Source organism: Camelus ferus, chromosome X (assembly GCF_009834535.1).
Source record: "Camelus ferus isolate YT-003-E chromosome X, BCGSAC_Cfer_1.0, whole genome shotgun sequence".
Classification (NCBI taxonomy): Eukaryota; Metazoa; Chordata; class Mammalia; order Artiodactyla; family Camelidae; genus Camelus; species Camelus ferus.
In genome coordinates this window covers 90307352-90325856 of record NC_045732.1, presented here as the reverse complement: position 1 = coordinate 90325856, position 18505 = coordinate 90307352, and the positions used below count along the sequence as shown (strand labels likewise).

Here is an 18505-nt window from a genome sequence, read left to right as displayed (position 1 = left end):
AGAGAAACTGCCCGGATGCGGACTGGGGCCGCGTGAGGGCCCCGAGGCGGAGGCCCTGCAGCTGCTGCCCGGCGCAGAGGCGCCCCCTCCCCTGGCAGGGGAACTAACCCGGCCCGCGTGTTTCTTTCGTCTCCAGCCTAGACAGTGTGCGCGGACAGTGCGCCCCTTCGCCGCCCGCAGGTGCCCGCCGCGCCTGCACGCGTCTCCCGCCCGCCAGCCGCGGCCATGGCGCCCACCTGCACCAACAGCACTCGCGAAAACAACAGCAGCTACACGTGCATGCCCCTCTCCAAAATGCCCATCAGCCTGGCGCACGGCATCATCCGCTCGAGCGTTCTGCTCATCTTCCTCGCCGCCTCCTTCGTCGGCAACATAGTGCTGGCGCTTGTGCTGCAGCGCAAGCCACAGCTGCTGCAGGTGACCAACCGCTTCATCTTTAACCTCCTCGTCACTGACCTGCTGCAGATTTCGCTTGTGGCCCCCTGGGTGGTAGCCACCTCCATGCCTCTCTTCTGGCCCCTCAACAGCCACTTCTGTACCGCTCTGGTTAGCCTCACTCACCTGTTCGCCTTTGCCAGCGTCAACACCATCGTCGTGGTGTCGGTGGATCGCTACCTGTCCATCATCCACCCTCTCTCCTACCCGGCCAAGATGACCCAGCGCCGGGGTTACATGCTCCTCTATGGCACCTGGATTGTGGCCATCCTGCAGAGCACACCCCCACTCTATGGCTGGGGCCAGGCTGCCTTTGACGAGCGCAATGCCCTCTGCTCCATGATCTGGGGGGCCAGCCCCAGCTACACCATTCTCAGCGTCGTGTCCTTCATCATCATCCCACTGATTGTCATGATTGCCTGCTACTCCGTGGTGTTCGGTGCGGCCCGACGGCAGCATGCTCTGCTGTACAACGTCAAGAGCCACAGCTTGGAGGTGAGAGCCAAGGACCATGTGGATAATGAGGACGAAGAGGGAGAGAAAAAGGATGAGTTCCAGGATGAGAGTGAGTTTCATGGCCAAGATGAAGGTGAGGTCAAGGCCAAGGAGGGCAGCGTGGAAGCCAGGGATGGCAGCCGGAAGGCCAAGGAAGGGAGCATGGAGAGCAGTGAGGAGAGCGTGGAGGCCAAGGGCAGCGAGGAGGTCAGAGGAAGCAGCTCGGTGGCCAGCAAAGGCCGCACGGAGGGTAAAGAAGGCAGCACCAAGACTGAGAGCAGCAAGAAGGCAGACAAGGGCGGCAGAGAGGTCAGCCAGTGCAACATTGACTTGGGTGAAGATGACTTGGGCTTTGGTGAGGATGACATCAATTTCAGTGAGGATGACATCGAGGCGGTGAACATCCCCGAGAGTCTCCCAGCCAGTCGTCGAAACAGTAACAGCGACCCTCCTCTGCCCAGGTGCTACCAGTGCAAAGCTGCTAAAGTGATCTTCCTCATCATCTTCTCCTACGTGCTGTCCCTGGGGCCCTACTGCTTTCTAGCAGTTCTGGCCGTGTGGGTGGATGTCCAAACCAAGGTACCCCAGTGGGTGATCACCATAATTATCTGGCTTTTCTTCCTGCAGTGCTGCATCCACCCCTACATCTATGGCTACATGCACAAGGCCATCAAGAAGGAGATCCAGGATATGCTGAAGAAGTTCTTCTGCAAGGAAAAGGTCCCCAAAGAAGACAATCACCCTGACCTGCCTGGAACCGAAGCCGGCACCGAGGGTGGAACCGAAGGCAAGATCGTCCCTTCTCATGATTCTGCCACTTCGCCTTGAAGTTGGTTCTAAGGTAAACCTTCAACTGTCCACAGAAAACAGGAGCGGCTTTCTCTTAAATGGACCATCCACAGCCCCATTAATGCCAGCTCATACCATTCCAGGCAAAGGTTCCGCACACATCCCTCTCACCACAAGGTAGATAAATGTATGGAAGTGTGCCCCTCAAAGAATGGACTGGAGGATTCTGACTGGAATTCCCCCCAAAAAATTATTAGGCTCTAAATTTCTTAAAGCAACAAGGGCTATCCATTTTGGACCCGCACTTGATATTCTGTGTGTCTCCCCAGAGTTACCGTGTGTCGGCTTTCGCTCTGAGGGAGAAGGAAGATGATGCTGGAGAACTTAAGGACTTTTGAGCTCATGGGCAGAGGCTTCAGCCTTTGTTCATCTGAATGGAAAGCAACGGAGCAAATCGTTCATGGAGCCCAGGAAGCAGAATCCTACTGACTGATCAACGTATGAGCCAAATTCTAAACAGAAGAGACCCACAATCTGGTGCAAAGACTATTACAGAAACTAAGGGCATCGCATAGTTAAAATACCAAAAAGTTTCTAGATCCCCTAAAGGGATCAAGAAAAGTGGAAGAGGATAGTAGGGCTTATTTGAAGTGGGAAGCTAGTCCAAGGGAGAAAACAGAGAAATAACATACACACACGGGGCTACAGTGGACTTTTTTTCTGTAAAATCCTGGATTTGTGCATGGGCTGAGACCAAAATTATTTCATGCAAATAGAAAATTGTCAGTTAACACTATTTTCTGTCTCCCATTTGAATAATAGTGGGACAAAAATCATGCCACTCTTTTGCAATTTTCCCTTTGTGATTGACTTGAGATGCTCACAACAATCATTCAAAATGCCCTCTGCCAGTCACTTGTGTGGTTTTTTCCCCAGATAGGCCTTTTTGGTCAGACAGTATTTCCAGAAAAAAAGAAATTCCATTAGGGGTGGCCAAAGTCCTACAAAACTCCCACTGCCAATCAAGAGTAATGTGCCCACTAGAAATCTCTTTTGTGTCCATGAGACCATAGACCAAGAATATGATCTCCACATGGGGAGCACGTAAGGCAGGAGAAACCTCTTCCTTCCTCCAGGCACACTCACGTGTCCTATCCACCTGTGGCTCTGTCTGAAGCCTTTCGGCTCTCCCCAGATGTAGAAGAGAAAGATAAGAGGGTCACAAATAACAGAAAAGATGGTTTCTCAATACCTGGCAAGCATCTGACCTATTCCAAATAACCCTAAGATCAAAGCGTTCAGGTCAGACATATCCTAATTATGGCTGTTAAAATATATATCACTTGGAAAAACCTTTACGATATCTACATTGTCCCTCGGGGCAATGCAGGGGAAGAGTTTTCAAATCTCAAACCCTGGAAACCACTTTGGGTAGGGATAGTATACACTTGTGTATTTCTGAGGGCACCGACCATATCAACACGACCAAACAACACAAAACCAAAAAATGATCAAAACAGTGTTTTTGATTCTCCTGAAGATCAAATTAAAGCAGCTCTACGGTCAGTTGAGTGTTCATGCAGAAATCTGATGTTAATATGGGTGGAGGGCGAGGAGGGAGGATTTGGTTGCAAAAAATGGTTAATCAGGTGGTTGTACATAAAGATGGCCATGTTCAGAGTTTAGTCTCATTCTTGTGTGATTACCATGTCTATATTAGAACTCAAATTTCATTCATTTAAAAGTCAAGCTCATTTATATTTTATCTCTTCCTCCTGACAGATTGCAACATGAACTTCTCAAGGGGAAGAGGTGAATAGCAGTGTATTTGGGCTAAATCTGCATGGGAATTTGGCATCACCATGCACAGAATTTAGGAGCGGAGAGGCGACAGACCCAAATAACTCTGAGCTGACCTGTCAACTCAGTATATCCATGAAAATCGCATTGATTTCAACCCCATTAATTTGGGACTTGTGGTAATTCAGACAAGACATGGGGGCTGAAGTTTACCCTTGCAGAGCATTTATTTTTCTACCAACATGTGTAAATTTATGATTCCAGTTTATTGCCAGACTCTTGCACTGACCTGTCCTCAAAGGATATCTGAACAAAGAAACGGCCTGTGTACCAGTCCTTCTATGGTGGGAGGGGTGTCGCCTCCACGATCTGTCACAGTTGGAGAAGTTCAAGGTAGCTGTAGCCTGACCTTCGAGTAGCAGTGCTGACCTGGGTAGGCAACAGGATTTCAAACATTAAATGTCTTCAAATATTTTGTTGAAACTGAACTTCTTGTTTTATTTTTAAAGATGAACCCCTTCAAAGTGTATCAGAGAAAATTGTTTGCCAAAATCCCAAATCAAAATGGAAGCAGAGCCTGTACGCGTGTGGTAAGTCCACCTCCCAGCACACACAGTGTTCTCTAAGGCACCGGGACGCACCGATTTCCTTTTTCAAGTTCCCCCTTTCCCTGTTTTTAGCCATTGTCCACTCTTATAGCAACTTGGATTTTTCAAAGGTGAAAACCTTTCAAAAGCGGGAGACTGGAAAAGAGGACCTTGGAATTCGGAGCATTCTGCTTTGCCAACATTTTCTTCTTAACCATCAATAGGGCCTCCAGTTAGCTTGGACACAGCGACAGCTTCAAATTTTATGCAATTTTGAATAAAACACTATCAACTTCATGAGGTTTTACTGCACATACTGTTTTGTCATTTGAAAACCTGAAAGCAGACAGAAAAGTCATCATTAGCCTCACAGACCCTCACGTGCAGTAGCATTCCCTGAATGTTTTTAAAGGATGTATTCCTTGGCCAAGGCCACTCCATGTGTGCAGTAAAAATCCCATTAAAGTATAGGGGCCAGACAAACCAGCCTTTGAAACAATGTGATTTCCAATTTAATGATTTCCTTATTTAAGAATCATAGAGCATCTAGTTTGCCAAGGAGTCGCAGGTGCTTTGACTAACACACCAGTTTCAACAAGCTTGGGAAGGCAGTAATAAGGAGCAAGCCCCGGGCTTCTACGACTTCTCGGATGCAAGGGTCCACCTTCTTGAAGGCACCACCAACACCAGCTGCTCGGAAGTCCTGTGTGCTTCCGGCTCCCGGCCTACCTCCTGCCATCATGCCCACTGCCTTCGCCTGCCTCACTCCCCCTCCCGCCCACTGCTGCACTGGCCCTTCAGGAATATCCCATGCTTGAAGCTCTGTGTGCTCACTCACTCCCCTTCATTCCCCCCCAAACCCAGAGCTGACAGATGCACAGGGACCCCGGGGCCCACAGAAGCAGGGAAGAGAGATGTGAACACTAGGCATGAACAGTAATTAAAGATATTTTTCTGTCTCTTCCCCAATCCAATCGAATTTAGAGACGATGGGATACCTACTTCAAATTCAACCAGTAAGGAAAAGTGACCTTTTATGATGGAGGAGGAGGTAGGCACCTCATTTCTTACCAAAAAAGCACCCACTACAACACATCTTTGGGAGCACATTTAATCCTGTAGATACTGTCCAATTATTTCAGGAAAAAACCTAAAAAAATTTTACCTATAAAATTGTAAGGTGCCTGATATTGCCTTATTTTATACATAATTAGCCAATTAAGCTAGGTAAAGTGACTTCAAAAGATTTTTTTCATACTATCTGAAGAATAATTTACAAGATTAAACTACACTTTGAAGAATAATTTACAAGATTAAACTAGGTTTTCTTTCTTAGACTTTGCCAAAATGCTCTTAAAAGTGTCTGAAATACACCATTTGGAAGAGAAAAATTACACATCATCTGGTCATTTGAACTCTCCAGGATAAAACCCTCAGAGGTTATGAGGATAAAACAAAGAGAGTAACAATTTAAACTACTGGACTGTATTTTTTTCTCATATCTGCCTTCCCCCATATTTTAAGGGAAAAAAATCAAAAGAAGTGTTTTCCCCTCATAATGTCTTTCTTGTTGTATTTCTCTTTAAGACAAACCACCATGCTGTCAGGAGAGGCTTCTCTAAGCAAAATGTCTTTTCCTTCTAGAGCAGACAAAAGATTAAAGGAACGGTTGGCTGTGAGCCAGTTACTGAGATAAGGAGAGAAAATCTGGTCAGTCATGTCTTTTAACCCTCTCGGTCCTTCTGTCTCTCTCATTTTCTATGGGCCAGACAGTGTTCTTGGCCCCCATGAAGCCCCTCCAAGCTTAGATACGAGGACACAGAAGCAGTGAGTCACAAACAACAGATCATAGCCTAAAAGTCAAATAGAGAGACTCTTGTCATAAATTCTTTCCAGTTACTTACAAACGATCTCTTCCTCTACAGCAAATTGGCTGAAGGAAGAAATGGGAAAGCTAACATCCACAGAACTTGGCCACTGCCTGCCAGGTCAGTGGCAAGTTCACTGCTCTTTGATACGTAAAATAAGAATCCTCAAGGTAAACAAAGGTCGAAGGTCGCCAGCAGCAGTCAAATGCTCCCATCATTGCCTCTCAAAGCGCTTGTATCTCAAAGTACACACACCAAGGGGAAAACACAGTAACTTGTACACTCACAGGTTTGCTATGTCCAAGGATTCGTTACTGGATCTCTCTTGTTCTAAAATATAGGGGAAAACAAGGTGGATTTTAGTTTGGTGCTTCAAAGTTGAGTGGATTTCCCCCCTCTTCATCTGTGCTACAACTTTAATGTTCAAAGTTTGCTATCTTTGTCTGTTTCAGTGGTGTATTCCTTTCTGTGGTAATTCCCCTAACTGTACCTTATTATTATATATAAAATGTAAGTGTTCTTGGAGATAAGGTGCTAGATATTAGATTGTATGTGTTCGTAAATAGTGTCATCCTCAAAAATGAGTAGTATGTACGTGTAAAGTTAGTTAATAAAATGCATGCAGAATTCTATTCGTGACCCACACCTTGGTCAGTTTCTGAAGTAGAACATAGTACATTTGTTTTTAAAGTTTTCTTTTTAAAGTGTATCCTACAGGACGTATACAATGCTCCAAGGTGGGGCGGCGGGAAATGGTGCCTTTCATTCCTTAAGTCCCTGGTACAACATAGGACAAGTGAAAACTTTTTTCTGGTACAGTTGGTCACTAATGTGAACTAACCGTCTTGGCTGAAGTCCTCGCTGGCAGTTCTCCACAACATGCTTGGCACTGGTATGCCTGTTTTCCATTAATTGTATAGAATGCAAAATCAAAAAGACAGTCCTTTCCCCTTTAAAGAGCAAAGACCCCAGGACAGTCTATTGGAGTCCTGTTATCTGTACCCGACTGTGAACTGACAGGGTTTGCATTTAGCAGATCTATATTGTAACCATCCCTACTCTCCCAGAGCAGTACAAAAACCCAGAAAAAGGCTGCTCTGTTATTTTTCCTTTGGTTGGTTGCCTGAGAGATAAGAGAGCATAGATGGGTAAATAAAGAGTGAGTGGGACTCCTCCGGGGGTCGCACCTGAGATGTTCGAGAAATAAACAATCATATCGCAATGGCGTTTGCATCAGACAAGAAAAGAGAACTACGAGATGAGTTTATTATATTTTAAGAATAAAAATATTAAAGCTGAAAACTATATATATACACCCTCATTGAATAATTTCTAAAACTGCCTTTAATACCAAATTTTATGTGCTGTTTTGAGACTGAAAACAAGAGGAAAATGCATTCAGTCAGTGAACAGTTTTAATATTTTAAATTTTGAATTTGAATTTTTCCTTTTCCTTTTCAAGAAGTATTTGTAATTGAAAAGTGCCTTTTCAAAGGATCGCCAAACTACAGTCCTGGGGCCAAGTTCCCATTGGCACAACTTACCTTCAGGTGCACAAAAGCGGTGGGCTTAATCGTCCCCCAGCCCCAGCAAGAAGAGAAACCCCTTCACACCCCAATCAAATTCATAAATCAATACTGTTACACAGGTCAGTAGTCTCAGAGACTCTGCCCAAGGACAAGGTTTCATATTTTGGTTGGCTTTAATTGGATCCTTTCGAAAATGGTTACAGTGCATTTTTTTGTTGGACAAGACCAACGGACTCCTGCTTGGGGAATGCAAAAAGATTGATGTTTGTGGTTTAACTAAATATTGTTAATGTTTGTGTTTATTAAATAGGTGCTGTTAATCTGTCCTTGGTATATTCTTCTTAAATATACTAAATAAAGTCTAATTTTAAGGTGTGTATTTGGTTATTGTGCCGAGCTCCATGGGGAAACAGAAGGGAAGGAGACACAGAATTAGTTCACCATCTCTTCTCTTTTGCTTGAACAAAGGAGACGGGGATAACCTAATTGTATTACACAGTAGAATGAAATATATGGGCTCCAGTATTTCACAGTGTGCTATTCCAATATAAGGACTATGCAGTGGGATGGGGGGGTCATCCTGAGGGGCTTGCTGGAAGAGGAGTATTTGCCTTGTCCTCTATGAATAAAAAGGATTCCACAGTGAGGGGGGAGCGGCAGAGTAGGCAAATGGGGCCAGATGGTTTGCGGGGCTCCCAAATGCCAGTCTTTATCCTCAAAGCAATGAGGTTTGGTGGGATGTGAATAGGCTTTGCTTCAGGAAACAGTACTGCCCAGCACCTGGGTCACCCCCACGGGGCCCTCACCCCTGCTGCCCCGCTACTCAGGACCGGGACACCTCCGCCAGCACAATCCAGCCACACACACACACAGAGTTCAGCCCCGACTCACCGGGGATTACAGAACAGGAGGCAGGAGCATGTTTCTTCAAGCCCCAGGTTCAGAAAATGGTTCTGCCGCTAACGCCAACCACAACGTATAAAAACACAAGGCACAGATGAGAGAGGCACATATGTCTACAACTTACCCCACTAGTTCCTCTCAAGTCGATGTGCTTGACCTGTAGCTCTTCTGGGAATGTCATCAGTGGTAGGACAGGGGACCGCCGGCCTCGTGCTCCCCAAGTGGCATGCTGGGCCCACTTGGAGGCTCAGGGAGCTGTTCATCCCCATTTCAACCAAAGGAAAATGCTCTTTCCCATTTTTCACTCCCAAGTCAAGCTGAACACTGATTTACCCACTGTATTTCAAGATGTTCCAAGCTGGCTACCACAAGACCCACATACAGCCGCCTTCAGACTGTGATCTGTGAAGGCCCCACGGGCGGCGATCTTTTCCTGCTGCAGAAACAAATTTGCCTTCTAGCCAGCTACCGCCGATGCAAGTGAGTGGGCTCGCGAGCGCAGATAAAACTATCAGGCAGCAAACATGGTGGGAAAAGAGCCCCCTGAAGCTCATTACAACACTGCTCAGCGCAGAGCATTCAGAGGAGAATGAAATCAGTTCCAAAGCATCTCCTAATAGCAGGTCCTCGGGTCAACAGGGCTGAGGACTCAGCCGTAGATTATGAGACTGAAGGGCAGTGAGTTGAGAGGCTCGGAGTAGTCCACTGTCAAAAGACACCTTATGTGTGGACTCTTAAGAAAAATGACCCAAATGAACTTATTTACAAAACAGAAACAAACCCATAGACGTAGAAAACAAACTTATGGTTACCAAGCAGGGGGAGGGATAAACAGGAATTTGGGATTAGCACATACACACTACTATACATAAAATAGGTAGACAACAAGGTCCTACTGTATAGCACCCAGAACTATATTCAGTGTCTTGTAATAACCTATAATGGAAAAGAATATGAAAAGGAATATATATATATATATACACATATATATATGAATCAGTATGCTGTACACCAGAAATTAACAACAATATACATCAACTTGTAAATTCAAAAAAGAGAGAGAGACACCTTTGACCTTCTGTAGCCACTCCCTCCCCACCAGTCTGCTCCAGGCCCAAGGTCTGTTTGCCTCCTGTCATATGCCTGCTTCCTTCCAATATCGACCAAGGCACACCACTGGCTAGGGAATTAGTGTCTTCTTCCATGAGGCAACTGGTCAACTCTTCCTCCCGCTCCCACTCTCTTTCAGAACACAACTCTCTGACCATGTCCCTCCTCATTCCAAACTCCCCTTCAAGGGCAACACCACCTCCTGGATCCCTGCACACACAAACAAGTATCCCTCAGCTTCAGGACGGCTCTGAGAATGTTCATGAATTGAGTATGTGTAGATAGTTTTCAAACGTTTTTCTCAATAAGACCACTATTTGTCAATAAAATTTACCGCAGAAAAATGTATGATGTTCACGACATGCCCCCAAAATTGTAAGCTCAAAGATTATTTACAATACAAATTCCCAGCATTTGGGGAGTTGTGACACCTGACTATTGTTGCGTGGAAGCAAATAAATTCACGAACATTGGCTCCAAAGATTTGTTCTCTACACACAACTAAGTCAGACTTGCATATTCTCAGCCTCCAAAGGCAGCGAACAAACAAAAAAAAAGACAACTAACAACCAGAAATGCACAGGAATAAGACAGCAGTAGCTGGTACTTCACAAATGCTTTATGCTAAACCAATGTATATTTTTAAGTGAACACCCAGGTATAAAAGTATAACCTAGTTTGTACAATCAACTTAAGTTAGAAAAATTCACATTTTACCTAAGATTTATTTGACAGTCGTTCTGATGCTCTAAACAAATGAGGAAGAAACAGAAAAGAAAAAAATTTCATCTGAAAAACCGATGTACTCAACTTTAAATTTAAGGTAAATACACCTCTAATTGCTCTAATTGCTTTTTGTTGTTATTGTTGTTAACCGAGTTACTGGGGATTGAACCCAGAATTTCATGCATGCTAAGCACACACTCTACCACTGAGCTATACTCCCTCCCCTTCTGATTGCTTTAAGTCAAACCTCTTTATGGTATTGTTTCAGGAAAATATGACTTAGAATAAACCTATTTCCCAATCTGTTTTTTCCAAACAATCAGTGCTTTATGTCATACAAACTGAGGCCAGACAATGAGATTTTAAATTGATATATATTTAAAACATGCCATTGGAAGCACACAGACATATCTCGACAGATGTTCATATAGATCTAGATTTATATTCAAAAGCAACAGTGATGTGCCTGGAAGCCTTTGGAGATATTCTTTAATCCACTTTCACCACACTATAGATTTTAGTAATAAAAAAGAAGCAGGAAAAAAATCCAACTGTCCCTGCAACAAAAGGAAAAAGATCTTTGTTAACCAGACATTATAGAAAATCAAAGTAGCTTTCTCAAAAACACAAAGCATGTCAGTTTTGAGGTGGACTACTGCTTCTCTAAATCTCAAGACTTTATCTTGAGTGAAATATCAAGTGAAAGTCGCCAGGCTCTCTCCTGGAGCAAAGATGAGCAGAGGGCTGGAGGCGGTCACCTGCAAAAGGGTGTGAGATCCACCTGGCTGAACACTGCAGGTCTCCAATCAAAGCAAAATAATAAAAATGAGTAGCTTAAGTTCTCTATTTCAAAAAGGATACAGAAAGGTCCAAGGCTACTTTCTAACACAATAAACTTTGTATAACTTGCTTCAATTTAGAAAACGTAAATGACCCTCATCATTTTACATAGCAAAAGTGGGAATAAGCTATTTACTTACGTACTCAGAGCATATATTAGTTTTCTAAATCAAAGTTGTATATTATTAAACTTGAGAAACATCCCATCTTTGGGGAATTATCCTAAAGAAATGATCCCATAGAAGAAAAAAATTACATGCAAAAAGGTGTTCATAATACTGATTTATAATATTGAAAAATTACAAACAAGCCAAATGCCCCCAAATAAGGTGGCTCGCTAAACGATTGATGGACTAAGTGCTCAGTGAAATAAGATAGGAATCAAAAGTGACAATTATAAAGACCAAAATAAAGCAGCATTTAGCGATCTTTATAACCTGGTGTTAGGTGAAAAAAAGCCAGCCAACACTGAAACAACTCCCAGGCACCACACCAATGTGAACACTGCATAGGCTTAAACCCGTGGACAGGAGAAGGGCATGAACAGAAGATACCGTTAAGTTTCAGGGTGACATAATTACAGACAAAATTGTTTAACATAGAATTGCACTGATGTTCATACTATAAAAAAAATTTTCAGATGATATTAAGGTTCAATGACCTAATTGAAGAAAACTCTAATAAAACTTCCAAATCCTATAGTCTAAATGGGGCACCCCAAGACAATTCAATCATCTAGGAAAACATCTTACTTAATAACAAGGTCACAAAAAGCTTTAGGCAAGGTTTGTTACCTTTTTCTCTGCCAATTTCTAAACTTAGAATAACTTCCCATCCTATACACCATCACGTTACTTCCCTCGCAGCCTTCAACACTCCTTGTCAAGAGGCAGTACAGTATAGTGATTAAGACCACAGGCTCTGGAGGGCTCTGCTTACTTGTTGATCTCGGCCAAGTGACAGTCTTGCCAAGCCTCAGTGTTCTCAGCTGAAAAATGGGGATGATAATACCTATTTCTACATTAGGCTTCCGTTTTTCAATCCAACAACTTCAAAGGTTCAGGAGACGACAGGTCTGTAGCTAACACACGTCTCTGAATCTAAAACATTCCTGATTTCAATTTGCTGCATATTATTTCCATAAATTATTAAAATGTTTATAAATTCTCAACTTTCTGATGCTCTGCTTAAAATACCAAATTGTCTCCTGCTCGAAACACAAAAATCCATCCACCCTCCCATTGCTCGGATAGTTAGCTGAGCTAAAGAATCTGCACTTTGGAGTCAGGCAGACACAGCTATATGATGTAGAGCAAGCCACCTCACTCCTCTATTCCTCAAAAGGGAAAAGGAATTACATGCCCCCCCCCCAACTAACAGGCTTGACCTGAGAAAGAAAGAAGATACATTAGGGTGCCTGTCAGAGGAGGCACTCAGGAAGCGATAGCTATCATCGAAGTTCTGATCCAGGGCTTCAAAAATAGGTTCACATGGGATTTCTTCGACTAGTGTAGTAGTCTCCTCAAAAGTGCCTGTACGCTGGAATCACCTGGGGAGATTTAACAACTACTATTGCCTGGTCACAACCGCAGCGATCCTGATTTAACTGATCTGGGATGCAGCCTGAGCATCAGGACTTTTTAAATCTCCGCAGGCCCTGCTAACATGAAACGAGGGTTTAGAATCTCTGGGCTATCCTGTCTTCCCTCCTTCCCTCCTTTCTTCCTTTTTTATATGTAAACAAACATAATTAAGTAGGATGAGAGGGATGGGGGTTGGGGAGCATTCTCTTCTAAAGGCCATTGAACCACACAAGTTACAAGCAACTTAGCAGGAGAGGGTATAGCTCAGTGGCAGAGCACGTGCTCAATCCCCAGTACCTCCGTTAAATAAATAAATAAACCTAATTACCTTTCTGGACAAAAAAAAAAAATAAAAAATTTAAATAAATAAGTAAACTTAATTACCTGCCCCGCCCCCGAAAAAAAGCAACTTAAAGGATCTGGAGAAATTATTTTTTTTTCTACAGCTCAATTGCTGGTACTACAACGCGAAGGTAGAAAAAGGGAGATGGGACAAAAAGGGAGAAAATTATTATTTGTTATCTTTGCCTATACCTCGGGACAAAGAAAGGACAAAACTAATACTAGAAATGTCCTAGTTTCTTTCTAAACTTCATAATCTTTTTTCATTAGGCCAGGTGATACATAACAAAAAGACAACCCAACCACAGGATCTTGAGTGAGGCAGTTCAAGACGCGAAGAGAAGCCTGTCTTTCCCCCGTCCTTTCCCTAATTACAATTCTATAACGAAAAGAATCCACAGGCTGATCCTAGGACTGGCATCCAATGCTATATGTTTCTTCTAGGGGTTTCCCATAATAGTTGTGCACACTTGAAAAAGAAGAAGAAACTAGCTAAATAAAACATTTTGAAAGTCAGTCACATTCTCTTCAATATAAACAAAACTTTAAAGAGTTTCCACAGCCACCATGGCGGCGAAATGTTAATATACATTCATTCAAGAATTTGCAGCCATAAGTAAGAAATGCAGAAAAGATTTGCCTAAAATTGGAATTAAACCCATTGCACGGAGGAATGAAGAGAAAGCCTGTTTGGAGGAAAGGGTCTTGGGGGACCTTGACTCCCTTCAGCCTCATCTGATTCAGTCTTCAATAAGCACTTTCTCCGGGCCTGGCATTTGCCAGGTAATAGAAAGGATAGAAAAAGGGTTCTTGTGGGGAACAATCTCAGTTGGTGGCTATACAGCATATCACTACCTATACAGATGTCACGAAGACTTGGAAAGGACCCTTCACCCCTAATTCTTTCGCATTCACATCTTGTCAGTCACCAAGACCAGCAAATTCCAACTACTTAATAACTTTTGAATCCATCCCCTCCATCCGTCCGTCCATCTCCGTAGCCACTGGGTCTTAAGTCACACTCTCTTCATCTCTCATCTACAAAACTGTCTCCTGGCTTGTCTCTGTACCTCCAGTCTCCCTCTTAAATCCATTCTCCACTCTGTCAGAGTGATTGTGATATTTCTAAAACACAAATTTGATCGCCATGCCCCTACTTACAAACCTTTAATAGCTCCCCAGAGCAAAAGTACTTAAACTCTGGAGCATATCAGAAAACTTTTAAGCTGTTAAAAATACAGATCAGCAAGGATTCGGACTCGGGGGCTTTGGGGTATACAGGCCTCGGACCTCAAATTTATTGCTTTTTGTTGGTCTTAAATAATTTCCACAAGTAAACGTGAGGCACACCCGAGTTTGAAAATGACGACTTAATATGAGAAAAATTCCAGCTCCTCAGTGAAGCACACAAGGCCCCTGGCCGTCTTCTTTAGGCCTTGTTCCTGCCACGCGATGGCTTAAAATGCAAACCCCAGCAACCTCAAATTACCTACAGGTTCCCACATGCCATGACTTGCTCAGCTTGTCAAATCTGCCAAGACTCGGTCTTCCGTCAAGACTCAGCCCTACACTTTCTCTAGGAAAGTCTCTTTGACCTCTTGGCCCCCGCCCCCTCCATGCTTTCGCAAAACCTTCTGTGCTTTCACAAAACCCCGGGTTCAGCACGATTAGGATCTTTATCGTGATACATGGAAATGCTTAGAGGTCTCCTCTCTCCAGACTATAGCCTTGAGTCTGGGGGTGAAGTCTTACTCCATTTTGGAACCCCAGTGCTCAGCACAGTGCTGGGGACACTACAGGTGGACAACAAATGTTTGTTAACCTGAACTGTTTAAATTAACTGCTTAGCAATGTAAGCTCCATGGGGACAGAGATTTTTATCCCTTTGTGTAAGGTTCTGCTCACTGCTAAAGCCGCAGCCTCTAGGGCAGTGCATGATATCCCAGAGGTGTTCAATATACACTTCTTGAATGAATGGCAGGAATTTGGAGAGGGCATCATACAGAAGATGCTATTAAGCTGGATTCAGAGGCATTTGAGGAGGGGAGACAGCTATTCCAGACAGAGGGGAAAGTACGTATAAAGGCCTGAAACAATTAAAATCCTGGCAGTTTTAAGGAATAGTGAAAACCATGGCAAAGGGGCTGGAACATTAAGGGTGAGTGATCAGAAAATTAAGGGAACATTAAAGAGAGCATATAGGAAAAAGGACTTGCAAAAGTAGGTGGGGGTCAGATAATGGGTGCTAAGTTAAGAACTTTGGATTTGATCATATAGGCAACTGGGAGCCAGTGAAGATACACAGGTGAGGGAGTGAGATGAACAAATTTGTTCATGACCAAGATGACAACGATGATGATAATGGTAATAATGATAATAGCTGAATAATGAATGAATAGCTGATTATTCAGCTGAATAGCTGAATAATGATAATAGCTGAATGATTATATGAACTATTCATATAATATATATTAATATACTATGAATATATGAATAATATATATTATATATTTTATATACTCATATAACAGCTGAGTAATGATAATAGCTAAATACTCATACACCTGGCTCTGGGTTAAGTGTTTCACATGTGCAATCACGTGTGCAATCACTCTGAGGTAGGTGCTATTATCTTCTGTAAGGAAACAGAGACTCAGACAGGTAAAGTGACTTGCCTTATGACACACAGCCAATAAACAGTACAACTGGGACTCAAAGCCAATTCTGTCCTGACTGTTCCAGGGTGGAGATATCAATACAGGCTGAGATGACCAGGAACTACTTTGTACAGAAATACCTCAAAGAAAAAGCAGAAGTCAGACAAAAGCAGCTTCAGGGTAGGGGTACAAAATCAACCCAGGTATGAGATGCTGGAAAATGCACCAAACAAGAATGCCAGGGAATAGCGGGTGGGGAGGCTACAGCTCAGTGGTAGAGCGCATGCTTAGCATGCACAAGGTCCTGGGTTCAATCCCCAGTGCCTCCATTAAAAAAAAAAAAAACAAGAATGCCAGAGAGTGCAGCTTTTGCTTACCTCTGGGGAAAAGGAATACTTCCCTTCCTTTGAAATGTTTTAGTGTGGTGCTCAAAACTAGAAGAATGCTTGCTACCACAGGGCCCAGAGCTAAAGTAGGTCTCTAGCTACTTGCACTGGGAAAAACAGTAAGACCCAGAGATTTTCAGTATCCCTGAGAATAGAGAACACTCTGTCCTGTTCATTCCTATAGCACCTGGCACTCTGGTCCATAAATATAAGCCGAAATCCAAATGAGCTGAAATTAAAGAGGTAATGAAATTATCCCAGAGATTACACTGGCCTTGACTCCCTCTATCTTAGAATAATGTGGAAAAACTGGAAGGAAGTGCTTCCATTTTTCTTATTTATTTTTATTTGGGGGGGTAATTAGGTTTATTTAGTTATTATTTTTAGTGGCAGTACCAGAATTGAACCCAGGACCTTGTGCATGCTAAGCTCTCACTCTACCACTGAGCTATACCCTCCTCCCCTCTATTTTTTTTAGAGAATTTTTAATTTTTATTTTATTATTTTTTGTGGGGGTAGTTAGGTTTGCTCATTTATTTTTGGAGGAGTTACTGGGGATTGAACCCAGGACCTTGGGTATGTTAAGCCATTCACTCTACCACTTGAGTTATACCCCCTCCTCCCCTCTATTTTTTTAAAGAAGGGTTGGAAGTGTTGAAAGGGCATGGGAAAGACTTGAGACTGTCTGTTTTCACCATATATTCCTGGAGGCAATATTTTATTGCTTTTCTGCACCTGTCTTAGTTTTCCCAGTTAAGGGCAGTCCCCCTGATCAAATAAAGGACCACAAAGCAGATTCCACAAGCATCCTTTGGTTGTTGGTTTGGCCCCAGCTCAAAGAAAGTACCTCTTTCTTGAGGAGGACATAGAGACTTGTATTTAAGAGAATGAACAGTGGAATCAGACCAACCTAGGTTTGAATGAATTATAGCTCTAACACTTACTAGTTGAGAGATCTTAAACAAGTCAATTATTCTGGGCCTCAGTTTCTCCATGCATGCAGTGGGAGTAATATGACCTATACCTCATAATAATTAGATAATTAGGTCAAAATTCAGTGAGATAAATATGTGCAAATAGTTGATACACAGTCAACTCAATAAAAGACAAAGGGGATAAAGGAGATGGGAAGGCATAAATTGGGAGTTTGCGATTTGCAGATACTAACTACTATATATAAAATAGATAAACAACAAGTTTGTTCTGTATAGCACAGGGAACTATATTCAACATCTTGTAGTAACCTATAATGAAAAGGAATATATGTATGTATATGTATGGCTGAAACATTATGCTGTACACCATAAATTGACACAGCATTGTAAACTGTATATGTCAATAAAAAAGAATGCAAACTAAAAACAAAAAAGACAAATGGTATTCTATCTTATGTTTCCATATTCCCTATAGCACATTGTCAAGCCCATAAAAGAAGCTTAGTAAATATTTGTTAGTTGGTTAACAACTAGCTTTAATAAATCTTTATCCCTTTTTGATCTTTTGGCCTTTAGAATTGAAATTTTTAATAAGGCAGAGACAACTTGGTATAGTAAAACACAAAAGGCCCACTATAGCTAACATTTGTGTGTTAAGATAATTGGACTTTTCCTTCAGTATAGTATATTTCATCTCATACTGTGTGAGAACATGGATTCTTCACTTTAATTTAGTGATAAAATATTATGCAGTAGCCACTCTCAAAACATATTGAACTTCATTTGCTTCTTTTAATGAATAAAAATATATTCAAAGCACAGACACTTAGGGAGAGAGCCAACAGGAAAAGCACTCCGCACTTGGCTGATACTTCTTCTGGGTCTTAAAAGCTCTTTGTATCACATTGGCTTCAATCACTGCACAGTCACTGGTGACTCAGAGTCTCAGATTCTAAACATGTTTTCCTGAGATGATCAAAACTGTATTTTGCAAGTAGCACTAACTCTCAAGTAAAAGTAACGTTCAAAAATAGTTCAAAACCGACTATACTTCAATAAATAAATAAATATAAATATAAAGTCAAAAACAAAGGGAAAAAATGTTCACTCTAGACCAGGTTTCTTAACAGCAGCAGTATTAATATTTTGGGCCAGATGATTCTTTGTTGTTGAGGGTTATTCTGTGCTTTGTAGGATGTTTAGCAGCATTCCTGGCCTCTATCCAGTAGATGTCATTACCATCCTCCCAGTCATGACAATCAGAAATGTCTCCAGATATTACTAAATGTCCTATAAGGGACAAATTCATCCGTGGTTGAGAACTACTGCTCTGGAATACTAGTATATGCCTAAGTGCAAACATTTACATTGCTTGCTTAATATATAAATCCTCATGTAAAATATTTAATTTACTACCCAATGGCAATTTCAGCCAGTATGTATATTAAATCATAAACTCCATTGTTATAATACAATATAGCATTTTAGACTTTAAGAGAAGGAATCCTAAGTGTTAGATC

At 42.4% G+C, this 18505-nt stretch overlaps 2 protein-coding genes across 3 annotated transcripts in view; one reads left to right on the top strand and one right to left on the bottom strand.

The window, feature by feature from the left end:
- Positions 1–225: 225 nt before the first annotated feature.
- GPR101 (G protein-coupled receptor 101) lies at positions 226–17182 on the top strand. Its single transcript, XM_006194030.3, has 2 exons — positions 226–2217; positions 17172–17182. Exon 1 carries the CDS (start codon positions 226–228, stop codon positions 1756–1758), a length of 1533 nt encoding a protein of 510 aa, XP_006194092.2. The 3' UTR covers positions 1759–2217; positions 17172–17182.
- The window catches only part of LOC102511205 (transmembrane 9 superfamily member 2-like), a 73286-nt gene continuing 65406 nt past the window's right edge, over positions 10626–18505 (bottom strand). Inside the window, exons 17-18 of one of the 2 annotated variants that reach the window (XM_032475219.1) lie at positions 11877–12070; positions 10664–10799 (exon numbers count right to left, since the gene is read on the bottom strand). In XM_032475219.1, coding sequence (XP_032331110.1) covers positions 12018–12070 — 53 coding nt within the window. In that variant the 3' untranslated portion in view covers positions 10664–10799; positions 11877–12017. Of the gene's footprint in view, positions 10800–11876; positions 12071–18505 lie in introns of both variants that reach the window. The other variant, XM_032475218.1, reaches the window with a different exon arrangement.

Excerpts from the sequence above, each read along its gene's own strand:
- GPR101 (XM_006194030.3), top strand. The coding sequence starts at position 226 with ATGGCGCCCACCTGCACCAACAGCACTCGCGAAAACAACAGCAGCTAC.